The sequence below is a fragment of the Mastigoproctus giganteus genome, chromosome 4 (assembly GCF_048544385.1).
Source record: "Mastigoproctus giganteus isolate SK-2022 chromosome 4, ASM4854438v1, whole genome shotgun sequence".
NCBI classification, from domain to species: Eukaryota; Metazoa; Arthropoda; class Arachnida; order Uropygi; family Thelyphonidae; genus Mastigoproctus; species Mastigoproctus giganteus.
The window spans coordinates 185,111,978-185,133,782 of record NC_143578.1 but is presented as its reverse complement, the minus strand read 5'-3'; the positions used below and the strand labels follow the sequence as shown (position 1 = coordinate 185,133,782).

General features: G+C 37.6%; 1 protein-coding gene across 2 annotated transcripts in view; it reads right to left on the bottom strand.

The window, feature by feature from the left end:
- Positions 1–21,805, bottom strand: part of LOC150087253 (oxysterol-binding protein-related protein 11-like) — a 359,580-nt gene that overhangs the window by 216,164 nt on the left and 121,611 nt on the right. For both annotated transcript variants that reach the window (XM_090371101.1, XM_090371102.1), the window contains one exon: positions 17,394–17,474. In XM_090371101.1, coding sequence (XP_090227227.1) covers positions 17,394–17,474 — 81 coding nt within the window. The remainder of the gene's footprint in view (positions 1–17,393; positions 17,475–21,805) is intronic.

Sequence of the window (21,805 nt, the reverse complement as noted above, 5' to 3'; positions counted from 1 at the left end):
GAAAGGAAACGAAAAAACTGACTCGAGTAAATAATAAAATGGTCTTAACCTTTGTATTATTTACAAAGGTAACAAAAGAGGAGAAAAAGGAGTATGTACTGGAACTTAAGAACAAGTTTAAGCTTCTGCAGACTTATCACTACCAAGATATTGATGAGGAAAACAAAAACTTTCTGAAAGTGATAAAGCATGAGAAACCTATGTGTAAAAAGAAATCCAAAGAAGAAAAGATTAGTCAGGAAACACTTGTCATGATAAACCGCAGATGACAAATGAAGAACAAGATAAACTCAAGATAAATGTAATATATTAGGCAAAAATCAAGATTTCAGCTTCCAGCCATTTCAAATTACTGTGTTGGCCAGGATTTTGGAGCTCTGGAGAACGCTAAGTTTTTATATATATTTAGTCATTTTATTGACTTAATTGTTATAATAAATTATTTTCTGTAAGTAGCTTTATAGCCCTAGTCAAGCTCCTTGGTTTATTTGAATTTAGATAGCGATTTTGAAAGTTAATACTTAGTATCAGTAGATCTTACCATTCGTAACTTGCCTAGGTGATCCTGTATCACCTCTTTAACCAGTGACCCAATTATTTTCCCCGGAACAGAAGTTAAACTAAAAGATCTATAATTATTTGTGTCCCTCTTTGCACCCCCTATGTGAATGGGGATACATTTGCACATCTTCAGTCCATGGGGACCTCCCCTGACTCTAAGGATGCTCACTTCCCTTGCTGCCTCTTTCAATATAACTGGATAGATTCCATCTGCCCCAGGCACCTTTTTTATGTTTAACTTCAACAATTTCTCCTCCACTTTGCTCTCAGTTATTACAAAATCACTTAGTCCCTGTTAGAGTTTGATAAACTTCTGGCATTCCTCTCCTTGAATAACTCCTCATGTGTGAATGTAGATGCAAAATACTCATTCAGTTTATCAGCTACTTGAGCAGGATCATCAATAGTGAAATCATCTATGTTAAGTGGACCAATCTGATTCATCCCCTTCTTTCTAGAGTTTACATAGTGAAGAACTCTTTGCTGTTTTTCTTTGCATCCTTTGCCAAAGATTTCTTGTAATCTGCCTTTGCCTGCATAACCTCCTTTGTGACTTGTTTGTTTGTTTGGGGATTTTTTTGGCACATGGGCGTCTATGGCCATAATGCGCCATACATAGGTTAGTATTTATGCTATTTCTTTATGGATCGAGAGTCAGGAAACTGATTGTTGACTAGCTAAAGGAGGTGGTATACATTATTTGCTTTGAGAAAGTTAAAAATCTTTGAGACATCTGTTTTATTGCCCAAAAGTGAACTAAGCGTTAGTGGTTCTTCAGTTGAGGCTGGATTGAAGTGATTCTGGCGTTCTATTGCAAATTTTGTGCATTCCACAAGGATATGTTTCACTGAAAGCACTGTTTTACAGTGATCACACTGGGGGTGAATCTCCCCTCTTAAAAGGTAACCATGAGTAATATTAGTGTGACCTATATGGAGACGAGCTAGTATTACCTCCTGTTGTCGAATTGCACTGAGACTTGAAGGCCATTGCTCAAGATTTGGCTTGATACTTCGAAGCTTATTTTCAAGTTGGTTTTGCCACGTTGATTGCCACTGGTACATGCATTTTTCCCGTATTATTCGTCTATAATCTTGATGTGGAACTCTCCACTGTACATCAGGTGGTAAGTCAGTCGCTTTTGCGGCATTGTCCGCTAATTCATTTCCTGGAATTCCCATATGTCCTGGGACCCAACAGAAATGTATGGTTCTTCCAAGCTCAGATAAGGTATATAAAGAGTTTGTTATTTCTTTTACGACTGGGTGGGTGATGTTCATGGTGTTTTCCAGGGCTTGAAGTGCACTTAGAGAATCAGAGAAAATTATACTGTTTTCAATATTGGAGGTCTCGATATGCTTCAGTGCAACCTGAATTGCCAATAGTTCGGCAGAAAATATACTGAACTCATGTGGAAGTTGGTAGGCTAATGTTATGTTCGGGAAAACTGCGGAGATTCCAACGTGGGTGTCATTCTTTGACCCATCTGTATGAACTACAACAAAGTTTGGAAACTGCTCCACCACTGCAAGGTACAATTGCAAGAAATTTTCTTTATGTAGTGCAGATTTATCCCATTTATTAAGGTATTTATCACATAAAGGTGGAGTAATGCTCCACGGAGCAAGGAATAGTGGAGGGGTATTTGAGATATTATCAAAACTCAGATTAAGTTCTTCTAGAAGATGTCTTATTCTTATACCTAACGGTCGGTTAGCAGTAGGGCGGTTATGGTATAACCTGCTGTGTTGGGGGGTGAAAAGTAATTCCCAATTTGGGTGTTCAGGCATAGATCTTATTTTATATGCATAGCGTAATATAAGTTGTTGCCTTCTGATAGAGAGAGGGGGTTCGTGAGCTTCGGCATATAGACTATGTATTGGAGACGTGCGATATGCTCCTAGAGCAATGCGTATTGCACTATGATGGAGAGGATCAAGCCAACGTAGGAAACTAGGCCTTGCTGAGCTATACACTGGTGCCCCATAGTCAAGTTTTGATCTTATTAAAGATCTGTATAGCCGTAATAAGGTAAGGCGATCAGCTCCCCACTTTGTTGCTGAGAGAACCCGGATAATATTTAATTTTTGTTGGCAGGATGTTCTTAGTCTTTTAATATGTTCCAGGAATGTAAGCTTATGATCTAAGGTGATTCCTAAGAATCGTATGCTGGGTTGAACTGATATTGGTTGTCCCTTCAGTTGTAGTTCCGGGTGTGGGTGCAATTTACGTTGTCGGCAAAAATGGATGCACAACGTTTTTTGAGAACAAAGCTGAAAACCATTGGTTTGTGCCCATGTACTGATCTTATTTATTGCCCCTTGTAACTGTCTCTCGATCGTATTCATGTTTTTCGCATGGCAAGAAATACTAAGGTCATCTATGAACAGTGCCTTATCGATAGTGTTTGGAAGTTGTTCAGCAATGGTGTTTATTGCAATTATAAAGAGTGTAGCACTAAGTACAGAGCCCTGGGGAACTCCTTCTTCTTGAAAAAATAGTTCCGACAGTGAAGTTTTAAATCGAACCTGGAAAGTTCGCTTGTCTAGGAAGTTGCGTATGAAAATTGGGAGATGGCCCCGAAGTCCATGGCGGTGTAATTCGCAGAGTATTCCATACTTCCACGTGGAATCATAGGCCTTGCTGATGTCAAAGCAAACCATTACATGGTGTTCCGATCTAAGGAATGCATTCCGAATGGAATTCTCTAGTTTTACTAGTATATCTAGTGTTGATCTGTTTTGTCGAATGCCGAATTGTGCAGAATGTAAGAGATTGAAATTTTCCAGGTACCATATCAGTCGACAGTTCGCCATCTTTTCCAGAATTTTGCAAAGGCAACTGGTCAAGGCAATGGGTCTATAGCTAGTAGGGTTTGTCGGGTCTTTTCCTGGTTTAAGGAATGCAAGGACTGTAGCGTGGTGCCATTGTTCAGGGAATGTGTCTTCCCGGTAGAGCCTATTGAACAGATCAAGAAGTGACTGCAGTGATTCAGCACTTAGTTCCTGTATCATCGAATAATGGATAATATCTGGTCCTACAGCGCTACGCCTAGATGTTGACAAGGCTCTATGTAGTTCGTGGATAGTGAATGGTAAGTTATATTGTTCTTCTGCTTTTGAAGAAAAGTTTAACTTTTGTTTTTCTGAATTTGCTTTGAATCTTCTGAAGGCTGGTATGTAACTTTCTGTTGCTGATGTTTTGGCAAAAGTTTCTCCTAGTATATTGGCAATTTGGGTAGGGTCAGAAATGTTCTGCCCTCTCCATTCCATGATAGGCTGAGGTGTCGTTTGATATTTACCACTCATTTTTCTGATTGTTTTCCAAATTTTATGTGTGGGAGTTGCTTGATTGATGGTTGAAGTGAAGCGAATCCAAGCGGCCTTTTTATTACTGCGTCTAACATACCTGGCTCTTGCTCTAACGCGTTTAAACTGAATGAGATTAGCTGTGGTTGGATAGCGCCTAAAAGTATTCCAAGCTTTATTTTGGTCTCTTTTTGCTGCACGGCATTCGTCATTCCACCATATTTTTGGGTGTACAGGTAATTTTGAGGAGGATTTTGGTATAGCTTGTCCTGCTGCGTGTAGTATAGTTTCTGTGACATACTCAACCGCTTCCCTGGTTGGGGATTTTTGTATAATTTCAGGGTCCAGTTTAGCTAATTTTTTATACATCTCCCAGTCTGCTTTATCAATTAGCCACTGAGGAATTCTAGTAAGATGATAAGAGGGTTTATTTAGTAATTCAATTGTAATGGGAAAGTGATCACTATGCAGTGGATCATTGTTTGCCGTCCACTTTAGAGTAGGATACAAAGTTGCAGAACAGATAGACAGGTCTATTGCAGTATATGTTCCAGAAGGAAGGTGAACATAAGTAGGTGACCCGTCATTTAGAAGGAGAAGGTTGTTATCATCTAAACATTTTTCAATTAGTTTTCCTCTTTGGTCAATATTGTTGTTACCCCATAGTGTGTGATGACCATTTAAGTCTCCCAGAATGAGGAAAGGTGTGGGGAGTTGAGCTATGGGGTTGTTTAGATCATTTTGTTGGATGGAAAAGCTTGGTGGAATATATAAGGAGCAGATTGTAATATGGATGTCAGCAGCTACATGGACCGCTATTGCCTCGAGGGGAAAGTTCAGTAAGACCTGTTTGACAGGAACATATGGGTTTGTTATAACAGCTACACCACCATGTGCAGTATTTTGATCGGTTCTATCTTTTCTAAAGATATTATAATAAGACAGTTTTGGTGTGTCTTGAGGTTTGAAATACGTCTCTTGGAGGCAGAGACATATTGGTGTGTATTTAGAGATAAGGTCGTATAGGTCATTAATATTGGCACGGAAACCACGACAATTCCATTGAATTATTGTGTTCATTGTTTATCTCTAGTTAGACTTTCCGAGCGTTTTCTTGGTGCTGAGGTTCTCTGTTTTTCACTCTTGTTTTTGTCTTTCTTTCGAAAGTAGGGCCTTTCTGTTTCCATGTCTTCTTCTACAAAAATGTGTAGGACCGGGTCATCTGGGGGTATTTCCTTAGTATCCATTTCCTGTTGGTGACCAGAAGTAACGATTTGTTTTTCTTTGCATCCTTTGTCCGGGGAGTGGAGATTTTCGATTGGTATAGAAACTGGCGTATTGACTGCCTGAGTTTGAGTTGCATTGTACAGTGTTTTTACGTAGTTCGAGAAAGACTCTTTTGGGGGTACTGTTAGTTCAGTTTGCGATGCGGTTGATTGGAATTTTTTGGTGATTTGAGCATATGTAGATCTATTTGCAAGGGTTGGTGGTGAGACGTTTCGCTTTGCTTCTTGATAGGACACATTACGATTGGTTTTATAAATCTGAATAAGTTTCTCAGTTTTCCAGCGATCGCATGTTCTGGCGTAAGCGGGATGATCTTTTTTGCAGTTTGGGCATATCGGTTGGGGAGCAGTACAGGCTTCGCAGTTGTGTTCAACTGACCCGCACTTTGCACAAGCAGGAGTTCCCCGGCAAGCTGTCTGGGAATGTCCGTACTTCTGACATCGGAAACACCGTAGCGGGTTTGGAATATAAGGTCTGACATTACAGACCAGATATCCAGCCTTAATGGATGCTGGGCGATGTGGTGTATTAAAGGTCAGAATGAGATTGCCTGTAGGAGTCAGAACTCCTTTTCTGGTGGAAATTCTCTTGACCTGTATAACGCCTTCTTCTTTAAGTTCTTCAAGCATCTCCTCTTCGGACACATCTATTAAATCCCAATCAGAGATCACTCCTTTAGAGGTGTTCAGTGATCTATGGGGTGTCACAGTAACTGGTATTCCAGCAAAGAGATTAATATTCAAGAGTCGCTCTGAGTGTTTACTATTAGAGGTCTCGATCAGAATATCTCCTGACCTAAGTCTTTTTACAGACTTAGGAGCTCCAGCTCTGCTTTCTAATTCCTTTTGTATTCTAAATGGCGAGATTTTGCCAATTGCATTTTCACCAGTTGAGTGCATGATCAGAAAAGCTGGAGAAGGATAGATGTCAGAGTCAGTTTTCTGCCGTTTTGAAGTTCCTGTAATAGAACTATCTTTCTTTTTTGATGTCTGGGGTGCATCTGGCAGCCCAGATAAGTCTGAGTTTGATTTACTCATGACGTGCTCTTTTTGGCCCCGGGAGATTATCTTTTTCTCCCGGGTTACCAGCCCCGCCACGTGGAGGCAAGAGCGGTGCCACCTAGTGACCCAAGCGAAGTGAAGGTTAGTATTAACGAAAAATAAAAAGGGGGTTAAAGAAAGGTACTTTCCTTTCTGGGTTATATAATTTGAAAGATCTATTCAATTATAATGCTCAAGAGTTAACGGACTTGCGAAACTCAGGAGAAACGTATATACAGTAAAGCGTATCAGATAATCACTATGAAAAGGCGCTGTGGTCACTAATATCGCTTGGCACTCGGGGCCTCCTTTGTGACTTGATTACAGACTAGCTTATATCTGCTGTAGGCTTCTGTGTCACCTGATAATTTATATGCATCTCATGCATTTTTCTTCTCTGCGACAGCCTCATTAATTCATCTGACATCCATTTAGGCCTAAACCTTGAACAGTATTTCTTAGTTGGTATATAAAGCCTAGTAGTTTCCAAGATTAAGTCCCCGAAGGCTTCCCATTTAGAATTCACCATTGGTAACATCATCAGTTGATCCCACTGTATAGAATTTAAAAACTGTCTGAGACCACTATAATCACCTTTACAAAAACCCTTCCCTTTACCCTTGATTGTAGTTACATCTTTAAGTAAATCCCACATCAATACCCTGTGATCACTGTCACAAGTGGTTCCTTTATCTGCAAATTCTTAATGCATGAATAATCGCTGCTGATAACCAGATCGAGAGTATTATTCCCTCTGGAAAACAATCCTCCAATAAATCCACAAAAGTCTTGCTAGTGTACGAGTGACCAACCCACAAGTTCCAGTCAATATCTGAAAAGTCAAAATCCCCCATTACGAGACATTTTGATTTACTGGTCCATCTGTTAGTTGTACTCAGAGTCATTAGGCCTATAACACACAATTCTTTCATTTTCCCTTTACAGTGTTTATGTCACTAAACAGATTCAACACTGCACTGTCCACCCACATCAACTGGATGCACTTCCTTAGATTTTATGTGATTTTTAACTAATAGCATAACCCCTCCTCCTTTCCTGTCCTGTCTATCCTTTCTGTACACATTGTACCCCCCAAATTCCAATTCTGCACTGTGTGACACCATGTCTCTGATATCCCAATAATATCTGCCTTTGATGTCTTTATCAGCACTTCAAATTCATCAAATTTATTTACTATACTTCTATCATTGGTGTACATCCAAGTGTACATGCACCTGTTCTCACTCTTAGTTACCCTAACATAGTCCATATATTTACTTGTTCCATGGTGACTCCCAGCAGCTCTTGAAATCCCCAGCAACTTGCTGTCTAGGCTGCTGCTCATTACAATAGAAGCAGGGCAAGAGTCACTTTCGCCTCTGCCTGCGGCTACTGTTAATCTTTTAGTCTGTGAATCCCCTGCCAAACTAGCAGTTTTCTGACCCACCTATCACTGTCTCAATAGCATCAACAAATATTCTTGCACCATGTATCCCATCAATGTAGTAGTCTCTCCTGTGAGCAAGCACAGACCATGGGGTAGAAAAAAAATTCTACCCCATGAGCCTTGCACAATCTCTCCAAGACCGAATTGATTGACTAGGCTCTCATCATATACTCCCTCCTACCGTGTCTGGGCAGAATTGCAGACACTTTAAAATTTAACCCTAACTCGTGACTTTTTTTCAGCATTGACCTGTACTTGTTAAGTAAATCTGCAGATCTCTTACTCTTTTAGTACAACAATATCACCTTTTCTGCCCTTAAAAGATGATATCTGCCCTACAACATCATCAACTTTCACCTCTAGCAGACATACTCTGGTCCTGTTCCACCTATCCTTTTTGCATAATATATTCCCAGTCTCTCCGACAACAGAGTCACTGACAATAACTAGTTCCTGTGGGACCAGTGCATTCTGCCTTGGAGATTATTACTGTGTTGCCTGATGCACAGGAGTGAGTTCTGGCATTGAGTTGGGAAGCTGAGAACTTGATGGGCCACTCAATTTCTTTGAGGGCATCTACCCTACACCTCAAACTCTAATAGACGCCCATGAGAACGCTGAGTTGACGCCTGATTTCTTCACAGTATCTGCACCTAGCACACACAAAAACATCCTCCTTGGCTAGATCATGTCCTGCTCTAGAAAGGTCTGCAAACATTTCACATTTCACACATTTTTTTTTAGACTGATGCGTTTGGAGAATCGCCCCCTTCGGGTCTCCCCTGAGCCACAACACTCCTGTTACTTTGTGCCTGTTGCTTTACTGCTCTAGTCTGGGTCATGATTCCGTTTAAGTATAATTTAATTAACAATGAAATTTAATAAGATTAATAAATTTTACTAATTAATTAATAATACTATACTAATCTAACAGATTTCTAATACAGTTCTACAAAATGAATTAGATAGTATGAACCAGAGCTGTAATGCTCAATACGTTCTACGTTGATATCAATATTTGTAAAATAATAAGAGAAGTTTACCTCAATATAGTATGTAGCACACTTCGGTATGATACTCTCCAGAAATTAAAATGAAAAAATCGAAAAACTTACATCAGAGTAACAAATAGTTTAAAAAATAATTAAAAATCAATTGAATGCAATTAAAAATAAGAAAATTAATTAAAAGAATTTAACGAAAAAAATTGCAAAACAATTTTCCTGAGGAGGAAGGAAAATCATTTTGCAATTTTTTTCGTTACATTCTTTTAATTAATTTTCTTATTTTTCGTCAAGAAGCTGGGCTGCAACATGAGCATCAAGGTACATTTTTACACCCCCACATTGATTACTTCCAGAAAATCTAGAAAGTGTTAGTGAAGGACAGGGTGAGAGATTTCACCAGGACATTGAAGATATAGAGATGAGGTACCAGGGATGTGGGATGTCAACATGATGACTGACTACTGCTGGATGCTGAAGAGAGACTGTAAAGTAGAAGGATCTGCAAGAAAACCAAAGAAAAGAAAATTTGACCCATCGTAGATCAGTTTTTTAAAAGAGAGGCGAGTGTTTAGTGGACTTTTTACCACACTGCCCTTTTTAATAGTGTTTTCGACATGTATTTAAATATAAAAGTCTGGTAAAAGTAGCATTTTGAAACATCCTTTTCTGAAAAAACAGTGAATTTTTTTCAAAATGCCGAGTAGTGTTATTAACATAGGTGTATTATGTCAAAAATCTGGCAACCATAGAACTTGGAGATTGTTGGTTTTTGGATAATAGATTGAACCAAAGATGGAATTTCAAATTTCAAGACAAGCAGATGGCTTTTGAAAAATTTTCCTATGTGATTAAATTATTTTTATTAATAAAATATATATTTTTTTATTATTATTCTTTAGTCCCTTAGACCATTGCTCAAAATTTGGAAATGAGAAGGCTTGCATCATGAAGTTACTGAACCAATCACCTACAAAATTGCACCTGGTAGTATTCCCCTTAAAAACAGAAGCAAAATAATGCACTGGATATTTTTTACATGAATTTTTATAAATTTTTTTTGGAATAAAAGTAAAGGCTTTCTGATTCTCTTTCACATGATCAACACCAAACACATTTCCACTGCTTTTGACATCTGCATGTATCAGAAAGACTTCAATTTCCGTGAAATAATGCAAAAAAGAAGTTATTTCAGAGAAGAAATCATTCAAAAATTATTCAGAAATCTGAGTCTAGATAACAATATTATCATGTGTAATGCAGGTTTCAATTTATCTAGCAAACTTGGGATAGAAGATAAGCCAGTTTCAGAGTTTTATAAAAAGGATTTCAGATTCCCCCCCCCCCAACCTTGTGTGATTGACACTGAACTCTTCTCACTGTTTTGGTGGCTGCAGGAAAGTTTTCTGTGACTATTAGAGCACGCTCCATTGCCTTGAAATCAATAAAAAAAAGTTACTTTAAAGTTTGTTTTTTTCATGGTACAGACACAGAGAACAAGAACTAGAAAGGTGGAAAAAATATCTTCAGAGAAAAAACATGTTTCATTCAGAATGCCAAATTTGAATAATAATCTTTAGGCATGTAATGTAGTTTGAGATAGGAAACAAGCCAGTTTTAATAGTTTTTGGTTTTCTGAACAATACACATATCTGAACTGCAAGTTGGCTAATTGTACTCAAGCATCAAATGGAAATGAAATTATGAATGAAATTCTCATAGCCATGTTCAGATACATTTAGTATAGTATATGGATGCCTGTTGCATCGTCATCATTCTAAGGGCCAGGGTCTGGCACCATAGAAATTTTTTTTCTCCACTCATCTTGGATTTGGGCTTTTTGTTTTGCCTCACTGTAGTTCATTCTTGAGAGTTGGAGCACACTATCAGGTGGTGCGATTCTTGGTTGTCCTCTGCTTCTTTTCCCTTCAAGCTGTCCTAGTATGTTTACCATCCAATCATGTCTCCAGAGATGTTCTAGGAACTGCATCTTCCTCTTCCTCTTTATTATGATTTTCTTGATTGTTCCTTGTTCTCCAGCTATTCTGAGGACCTCTTCATTTGTCTTTTTGTCTCTCCAGTTGATTTTCATCAAGGTTCTCCAGCAATGCTTCAATTCTTCTCCAGTCTGTTGCTGTTATTGACCATATTTCACATCCATATACAGCAGTATATAAGTTTTCACAAATCTCTTCCTCTTTTTCTTTGTTTATCTGCTTGCAATAAATGATTTCTTGTTCCTAAGTGCTTCTTTTGCTATTGCAATTCTTCTTTTTATTTCTAAATGGCTTTTTTTTTTTTTTTTTTTATGTGAACCCCAAACACGAGAGGTATTAGGACCTATAGTACTTAGTACCGTGCTTGGGTTTGAGGTTAAGAAGACGAAAGAAGATATTTGTTGACATTGGACTTGAACTTCTGTAGATTGTAATTTTCAGGAAATACGTATGAAGGAAGGTTGTTCCAGAAAACGGCAGTTGAATGAATAAATGAGGAAGATGAAAAGTTGGTTCTGTGGGTTTGAAGTTGGACAGTAAATGGATGTTGGCTGGTGGCGGCACGTGTTCAGACTGTTTTGAAAGAGAGAGCAGGAATTATAGAAGCCAATTCAGAAGAACAGTGCCCATGGAAGTATCTGTAGAAGAGGCATGCAGCAGAAACAGTGCGTCTATGAGAAAGCGGGTGGAGAGACTCTGTTAGAGATGAATCATTAATTAACCTAACTGCCCTCTTCTGAATGGAATCAAGAAGCCGGAGAGAGGTTTTGGGGGCACCACCCCAGATATGGGAACAATATTCCATGGCAGGGCGAATTTGCGATTTATACAGAGTGAGCAGCTGTTTGGAAGAAAAGTAACGCCGAGAGCGAAAGAGAAAACCAAGTTTTTTAGATGCAGAGGAAGCAATATTTGTAATGTGCTTGTGCCAACAGAGATTAGAAGTCAGGGTAATCCCCAAAAGAGATATATCATTTTGCCTAGAAATCGGAGTGTCACTAAAGATAAGCATAGGAGTAGAAGAATCCTTTTTGCGAGATATAAGACAAGACTGAGTTTTAGAAGGGTTGAAATCAACTAAGTTGTCTTTGCCCCACTGGAGAATGACCTGAAGATCGGCATTTAAGGAATTGGTAGCAGATTTTCGAGAAGTTGAAGCTGATTGAGCAGGACAAGGTTTCTCAAAATGGAAAGTTGAATGCAATGTGCTATCATCAGCAAAACTATGGATAGGATTTCCAGTCAATGGAAGAAGGTCATTGATATACAAGAGGAAAAGAGTGGGGGAAAGAACTGAACCTTGGGGGACACCGGCATTAGTAGAGAAGTTAGAAGACAGAGAGCCATCTACCATCACCCTCAGTGAGCGATCAGAGAGAAAACTGGATAACCAATTACTAAAAACAGTTGGCAAACCATAAGATGGAAGCTTGTTTAGAAGACCTTTATGCCAAACACGATCAAAAGCCTTTGAGATGTCAAGAGCAACTACTTGTGTTTCACCGAACCTTTCCATTGAATTAGTCCATAAATGGGTAACATAAGCCAGAATATCTCCAGTGGATCGACACTGACGGAATCCATACTGGTGATCGTTGATCAGACGGAAGGTTTCTAGGTAGTTTAAGAGTTGGCGGTTAATTGATTTCTCCATTACTTTAGAAAGATTAGAAGTAATTGCAATGGGACGATAATTGGATGGGAGGGATTTGTCACCCTTTTTAGGAACTGGCTGGATATGAGCAAATTTCCAAGCAGAAGGAAAAACACCTTTGGAATAAGAAAGTGAAAAAAGGCGGCAAAGAATAGGAGTAAGTTCAGGAGCACAGGTTTTGAGAACAAGTGGAGAAATACCATCAGGACCTGGAGCTTTCTTAGCATCAAGATTCATCAAAATCCTTCTGATATCCTTTTGACGGAAGACCACAGGAGGCATTGAATGGAGCATGTTGGGAATGGTGGGAGGTGTTTTACCAAGATCATTAATACATGAGCTGGAAGAAAAATGGGATGCTAGAAGGTCAGCTTTATCCTTGGCTGAAGTGGCAACAGAACCATCTGGTTTGGACAGAGGTGGGAGTAAAGATGGGCAAAAGTTGCGGCCAATAGCTTTGGCAAGAGACCAGAATGCTCGGCTACCATTAGGGCAAGAAGCAAGTTTTCTACTCTTAGCCTGTTCAAACTCTAGTTTGGACTGGTTAATAACTGCTTTACAACTGTTGCGAGCTTTGGTGTAGGCAGAAAATGAAACTGAAGAATTAGAAACAAGCCAATTACGATATGCAACATTCTTCTCTTGGACAGCCTTAGCACATTTATTGGAAAACCAAGGTTTAGATAAAGGACGAGATTTTAAAGTGGAGTGTGGGATAAAGGATTCCATTCCTGCAAGAATAATTTCACTGACACGATCTGAGCAAACGTTGACAACAGAAGTTTTGAAATAGTAATCCGACCAAGGAAAAGAAGAAAAGAAGTCTCGCAGGTCATCCCATTTTGCATCCTTGTAAAGCCAAACAACACGAGGTTGGGAACAGCCATGAGATAAAGGTTCCATTGGAGAAGAGACAATCACCAAGTTGTGATCTGAAGTGCCTAAAGGACCTCTCACTTCGACCGTGTACTTAGAAGGGTTGTTTGTGAGAAAAAGATCAAGCGTATTGGCTGTATGATTAGGATTGTCCGGTATTCTTGTAGGTAAATGAACAATCTGTGCTAGGTCATTAGCAATTGCAAAAGCCTCAGCATCTCGACCTGCTGGGTCGGTGTGACTAGAAAACGGAAGCCAGCTGGAGTTGTGAACATTAAAATCACCAAGGAAAATTACTTCGCTGTGAGGAAAGTTGGACTGGAGAAAGTCAAGTTGCAAAGAGAGGAAGTCAAAGAGCTCCAAGTGATTAGTGGAGTTGGGAGAACGGTAGAGACAACAGATGAATTTGACACAATGAGGTAGAGAGATTTTAAGCCAGAGAAGATCAAGGAGAGGAGATTCCAAATTGCCAAGTCTCTGACAGGGAATATCGGAACGGACATATGCACAAGTACCACCTTTGAGGCGAAAGGAATCATACAGCGAATAATTTGGGCATCTGAGATGAGCAGTAGATGAATCAACCGATAACTGAGATTCTGTCAGAAAAAGTACATGGGGTTTGGCAGACTGCAAGTGGAAATGGACATCGTTGAGATTAGAATTGAGACCACGTATATTTGTGAAATGAATTAGGAAGTCCTTGGGAGGTTTAGATCTTTTCGCAGATAAGCTTGCTCTATTAGTTTGACAATTCATGGTGTATTCAATAGTAAGGAAAAGTAGGTGGGACATGCTGTATGAAGTAATGAAATTTTTGGATATGGCGTACATGTGGTAAGAATATACCCAGATCCTTGACATAACGTGGCCTCGACAATGCTCCCCGCATACACACTACTCGGACTCCCTCCAGTCACTATCTGGCAGAGTAGAGGCAGCAAGATTATACACTAGCTGATCCGGAAGCTTCCTAGAGAGTTACCAATAGGTTCAGTCCGGTGTACTAACTAGCAGCCGGCCTGCGAACACCGTTTTAGAGCTGTACCCTCGAAATGTAAGGAATATTGGATCTCGCCACGACGTTCATCATAACCTCAAAAGTCATCAATTATACTGCATGATGGAAGAGATAGGGAAAGGTTGACCGGAACTTAGCTCTAGAGACTAAACATGGGTTCCACCATTTCAAGCCTCCAATAAGCAAAGTTGTGGTATTTCACCAGTTGATGAGAGTCATCTACCACCTAGTACTGCCTGGTAACATAGAGGGGCGGCGTTCCTCCATGTGGTGTGGGCGCCACACCTCGACCCCTGCTTACGTTGGTTCACACCTGGGTGGTCACCCACCATGTACTTGTGCATGGAGGTTATACCCAGGATTACTAACAGTCCCACCATCGTGAAGGTGCAAGCAGAGGATTTGGCTGTCACAGACCGTCCAGACTTTGCCGAAATTGGGTCCACTTGACTTGAGTGTCACCCGAATATCAGTTTCATCAGCGTTTTAGACTCCCAGATAGCAAGTATAGCTTGTCTGCCATATCTGAGAGAATGTCTGTGACAACCTCAAGGACTTTTTGCCATCCTCTTGTATGTTGCTTCCAAGATATACAAATGAACTTACTTGTTCAATTTTCTTGTTATCTATTTCTGTCTTGCCTGTTTTTCTCTGATTTTCTTTTCCAGAAACCATTATTTTTCTTTTTTGTGTTAATTTTGAAACCATACTTTAAAAAAAAAAAACCTCTTCCATTACTTCTATTGCGTTTTTCAAATCTTCATTTTCCACTTGCAGCTATATTATCTGCAAAATGTATGAATTGTATCTGAACTCCTATGCTTATTCCTTTAGTTTTACACTTCACTTTCTCTAAAACATCCTCCATGTATAAGTTAAATAGTAATGATGATAATGCACACCCCTGCCTAACTCCTTTTCTTATCATGTCTATTGATTCATTATTCTGAAATAAAATTGTTGTTGTTTGATTTTCATATAATTTTTTTAATGGTTCATCAATCCCTCCAATTGAACTGGGCCTTCTTCATGACTCTGAGACCACTGAACATGCCTGTTTAACTTACTAAAATATTAAACAGCTATATGGTACATAATTAGAAAAGCAAGAGTAACATATATATGGCCATAATAAATGTCTAGGAAAACCTTGCCGTGAGCCACCAAGCAAAATTTGTTCTGTGGGTTTTTTAATTTCAAGGGCAACACAAACAACAAAAGCAATAGATGATATTTTCCCTCTCTTTAGAAAGCAGTAAATATTTAACTAATATAAAGATTATTAAAAATTAATATCAACAAAGATCGATTTTCAAAGAAAATAAATGCACAGAATAACAACTCTAATGTGCATTGCCAATAAGTCTGAAGTTTGAACTAACACACTGCCCTCCCTTGTTAACAATTTAGTAAAATTGTTAACAAGGGCGTCTCTGTCAACAACAATTATTAGATACCAGCAAAAGACAAGTAAAGAAATATGGCAAGAACATCATATGGACTGATAGATGACAAACTGATCATAGAACATTTCACTGCCTTAAGTGCATTTACATACGTTGAAGGTATGGCTATGTTTATAAGAAATTTTTCAAAACAAAAATAAAATAAAATAAATAAGTAAATAAATAATAATAAATTTTCTTCTTCTTATAAGAATAAGGCTTCAGGACTGTTACATTCTCCACTGAGGTCCCCCAGAAGATATTTTCCCACTTGGTTTCAAATGTAGTAAATAAGGAAATTTAGTAAACTGTGCACTTCATCTAGTGGCCAGCAGACTTTCTATAGTAAGACAATAATGTGTTTACTTATGACAGCTGAAAAATAAATGAACAGACACAATGCCATCATTCAAAAATTAAGTTAAATATTGTTCTTTAATGTAATTGAATTTAGAGAAGCAATTTGTCAGTATGTTATTCTTAGGAAAAACTTTTGCATCTAAATAAAATAGCCCAATTTCTAAAAAAAAACCCTCGAAAATATCCAAATATTGTAAAATTCCTCGGACAGCCAAATTTCAGATATTCTACCTATATGTTAAATAAGAATCATGAAAATTCTACACAGCATTAATAAGAAAATCTGACTAAAAATTTTCTCAATTAATTAATACCCAGATGTTCTGAACTTGTATAGATACTTTGGATGTCTTTAAATCAAAATAGATGTATTTTAGTCCCTAGAATTTTGGTTCCCTTCATTGCCTTTCTTCAGATATGATAAAACAAAGTTTTATCATATCAGATGATGAAAACAAGCAAGCTGCTTACAATTACAGCAGCTTACAATTACAGGTTTAACAGCAGCCAAAAGAATGCTACAAGCCATTCCTGCTTTTGGAGAAACAATAAACTGCATGTCTTGATGCAAAAAGATGATTCTGTTTGAAATGACCTGATAAGAGCAATAGGGTTTATGTTCATACTGCTTCATACAATTCAAGTATTCATTTCCAATATCCATTAAGTCATGATATAACCTTCAAAACAACAAGTTCAAGTAAATTTATTAGTTATTTGTTCAATAAAATTGGTTCAATTTGTTCAATAGAAAATAAATTTTCTATTGAAATGTCAGAATATTTTCTGTATGAATAACAGAATTCTTGTTATAAATGTACAATCCTCATCATTTGCATTTCTATTTTACTTTTTTGTATCTGACGGCTCCTCTTCACATCACATTGAAGAAAATGTGTTCTGGAAAAAGTTGGTGATATGTCCAAACTAATCAGACATCCTACATGGGATCATATAAACAAATGCATTCAGTAATCACTGCACATTCAGATTCCTGAAATCCTCTAGTCTCTAATTGTGTGCATGATCATTGTTTCTTTTATTTGATGATAATGGAAAAATATTAAGCCCAAAAAAATCAATTTAACACACACACACACACACACACAATATATATATTTATTTAATCAAATGAAGTTTGCTATATTATGGTTCATAAACATAATATAGTGTAAAATTGTTTGGATAATTCCTGGATTAGCTGGAGTAGAAATGCTTTGAGAGTAAGCCTATGGTATTTTTTTCTTTAGAATTCTCATGTACTATAAATTCTATACACAACAGGTATAATGTAACTGTAATGCAATCAGCTTATACAAAAGGAAGAAAAACTATTATTCTAGTAAATGTAAAAAAAAAAAGCAAAAAGAAATGCATGCCAATAATTACTCACCTGCTGATTTTGCAAGATTGCATAACAACTTTGCAGAGAACAAAGGATGGCATTAGCAGTTGCTTTAAGCAAGAGGAGGTGCTGAAATATGAAACATATTATATTTTAACTCCAAGCTAAAATATTCAACTTCAATTTCAACGACTTATTTGCCACAGTAATGTCACTAAAGTAAGACAACAACATTAACTGACAATTGATAGTTTTGAAACTTCACTGTTGATTTTAAAAATACAGTAAAACACGGATAAGAAATTCCCACATAAGAAGTTTCTCCTGTACTAGGTTGGGTTTCTTAAGTCCAAATTTTAACTCTGTATATTGTAATATATTATTTTCCCGCATAAGAAGTTTCCCCAGTAACAGGTTTTCCCGCATAAAAAGTTCATGATAAAGAATATACAGAGTATTATTATAATGATGTTTCCTCACTTAATACGTTTTTTAAATATACAAATTCTTTATTTTTAATATTAAAAAAATATTAAACAATATAAACATTTTGGTAATCGAACAAGTTAGTGCCAAGCATCATTTTAGTTCGTAGTAAATCACCTAAGTAAGTGAAATGGCATCGTTTTTGATATACATGTATCTCATATTGTGAATGCCTTCACAATGAGTTGCTCTGATATTGCACCACCTCTAATAAGCAACGCTTCACCAATGGAGAAGACTAATGTTACGGGGATACCACCACCACCACCCAGGGGTGGTGGTATTCGCCAAGAATCCACTGTTGAAGCATTGCTTATTCGAGGTAGTTCAATATCAGGGTAACTTGATGGGAAGGCATTCACAATATGAGATGTAACAAAAACAATGCCATTTCACCTACTTCGGTGATTTACTACAAACTAAAATGATACTTGGCACTAACTTGTTTGATTAGTGAATTTCCCATAGTCTGAGGCTTTCAGCACTAAAATCTTTTTAGTATAAATATTTTGACATAATGGAAGTGACATATTGCAACTGTTTTCATCAATATCCATAACTGGACAGCATCAGCCACGTGAAGCACAGTGATGCATCTGTCATTAAGTTCTGATTGTTCTGAATAACTTAGTGGATTGCTTTTTAAAGTATGTTGGAACTCCAAAGGAGCTCATCCGTCCAACTTGGTAATGAGTATTTGGTAAGGAGTTGAACAGAACGTTAAGCAATTAGAAAACCTCAGTTTAAAAATGTTCCCCATAAGGCAGAGTGAAATATTTATAAATTCTGAAATAGTACTTAAAAATGATCTTTAACTTATGTGTATGTACATCTTTTCATTTTTATTTGTGTAGTTAATATTTCATACCCTTAGGTCATTTTCCCACGTAAGAAGTTCTAAACCTCTGGTCCCTTGGAAAACTTGTTATCCAAGTTCTACTGTATATAATTACATTACAACAAGAAGTATGTCTATCAAAAATATCTGGATATATTAAAAACTTGGTTGTAAAACTTAGAGCTGGGTAACCAAAGTGAATTACACAGGCAAAAAACTTTTTGAAAAGTTTCTCTAGAATTTTTTAGTGGTGCAAATTTTTACATTGTTATTTCTACAATTTTCTTTATTATTATTACTACAGTTATTGCTATTTTTATCTGTTTACTCATTCATTTCTATTCATTTTTACTTTTGACAATTTGAACTATTATTTGGGATAGAAAGGAAATCCTCTACAGGTTGGGCCTTTCATGGTCACATATGGCCAGCAGCTCAATTTTCGTTTATTTATTTATTTTGTAATTATTATAAATATATCCGATAATTATAATTAATTTATAGCGAAAGCTTAATTCATCCAGTATTCACCTCTTAATACATATTTATAACTTTTTGAAGTCCACAAGAAGATTAGCATTAGTTGTGGAATATGATACAAGAAAGTAAGCTTATACAGCATCAGCCAAAAAAAAAAAAAACTTTCCCATTTCACCCATCTGGTCACTCCAAATGTTTGTCTAGTTCAGCCTTAAATTTATTTAAATATAAAGAAGAAAAAAGTAAACGTTTTTCTTAAAAATATATCCAATAAAAAAAAATCAAAAGAGTACAGAAACTTCATACATAAAACCCACTTTCCTTCTCCCTCACTTATAATAATAGTAGTAATGGAGGCATGTGATGCAAGGGTATGAGCATATGTAGCATCAGCCAAAAAAATTCACACATTTGTTCCCACTAAAAGTTTGTCCAGTCCAGTTCCTCCTTGAATTTATTTAAGCTATCAACTTTCACAATGACAGATGGAAGTTTGTTCCAGTAATTAACCACCTGCTGGCTAAAGGCAAATTTCCGCACATCTATTCGACAACTGTCTTCCCTCAATTTCAGTTTATGCCTCCTCAGATTTGTAATCTGAGTAAGAGGACGAATCCCATCAGTAGTGAGCCTGCTCGATCCATTCGAGGCCTTATATACCTCAATCAGATCACCTCGCAGGTGCCTAGTCTCCAGCTGCTGCATCAGAACTTAAACCTTTCTTGATAAGAGGACCGCTTCTAGCCCCTCACCAATCTTGTTGCCCTTCTCTGTACATTCTCAAGCAACTCTACATCTTTCCTAAAATGAAGCCTCCAGACCTGCACACAGTACTTGAGGCGTGGCCTGACCACTGCCTTATACAAAGGGATAATCACCTCCTTTTCCCTACTCTTGAAATTCCTGTATATCATTGACAATACTCTATGACTTGCTCTGGCAGCCTATCTGCATTGCACAGAAAACTTCATATCTGACTGCACAATTACTCCCAGATCTTTTTCATTTGCTTCCACCTTAAGTGTAGTACCACACAGTTGGTACGTTTCTCTGGGGTTATTTCTATTCATATGCAGTACTTTGCATTTGTCAATGTTAAACTTCAGTTGCCACTTCTCAGCCCATCTGCTCAAATTTTCTAGGTCCTGTTGCAGTAGCACACTGCCATTGAAAACCCAGCCAACCTTTGTATGATCTGCAAACTTCGACATTAAGCCCGATTATCTCCTCAACGGCCTCCGTAGCCGAGTGGTCAGGAGTGGGAGTGCAGTAGCACACGCTCTTTGAGTAGACCGGGGTTCAAGCCCCTGACTGCTGAATCCGGTCGATCTGCCAACCCGCACTGGACCAGTGTGGCAGATTATGGTTCATTTTCCTCAGCATGAATTGTTGAAGAGGCTTCCATCCTGCAGTGGATTGATAATGGCTGCACTTTACCTTTTCCCTTTATCTCCTCAACTTCTATGTTCTTTCACAAGTACAGTGGATTCTGGTTATTTGGGCCACCAGTTAATCGGGGCAGCCGATTAACTGGTGGCCCAAAGAACAGAACTCAATCAAGAAAAGAGCCAGGATTTACTTCGCTTAATTGGGACAGCATGCCGCTTAATCGGGGCAGGAAACCCCACCACTCGAGATTACCCTACAATTGTCTCCGACCATACCACGTGGTTCAGTCAGATTTCTGGAGGTCACAACCATAAAACAATTAGCAATTCCCTGTTTATTGGGCTTTTCTGTCAGTGCAATCTATTATAAATGGATAGTAAACTCGATCTTACTGAATTTGCAATAATACTGACAGCTGGAATTCTGTGGTTATTATGGTGAAATTTGTTTACACTTCATGAAATCATCAATCATATCAAAAAAATAAATTTTCAGAATCTTCAAATTCATTCCTATTTTTTAAGCTTTGTAATTTGTTACCCGGTTCTCACTTGCACATATCATGTTACTTGCAATTTGTGTGTGCCATGTTCTTTGTTATTGAGTGCTTATCTTTTTTACTGTTTTAAATTTTAACCCCCACCCACAAATGTCAGTGAACAGAAATGTCAACTAGTTAGTATGCACATATTAAAAATCAGTAGATATTAATTAAGCTATGCACGTAAGCATAAATTTATTTTTATTTTGCTAATCTGTGGAAAATATTCTTCCAATTTTCACGCATCATTTCATTTTTTAAGTGGTAAGGTAATAAGGTGTAAATTTGTATTTAATATATCTTTACTTTTATAATCTGTGGATAATATTCCTCCTATTTTCACTAATTAGAATCGCTGTTTAAGAGAATTAAAATTGAATTCTCAAACATGATCACAATGACCGGAGCTTACTACATATCATATGGTGAACAGTACTTTACTATGGTGAGTCCATCGTAACATGATTTGATCATACAGAGAATCAATTGTAAAGCTGTATTTTTAACCATTTACATGAAACTTCACATAACCGAGGCAGCCACATGATCAGGCCAAAATGCACTAGTCCTGATGTGTCCAAAATAACCGGAATCGACTGTACTTCCTAAAAATTACAATCTGATGCACAAAAATTGAAATCCAATGTCAATAAACATCTTTGGTATTTTCAGCATTCAACCTATGCACAGTATTAAGTACTATAGGTCCTAATGTATTTTGTGTTT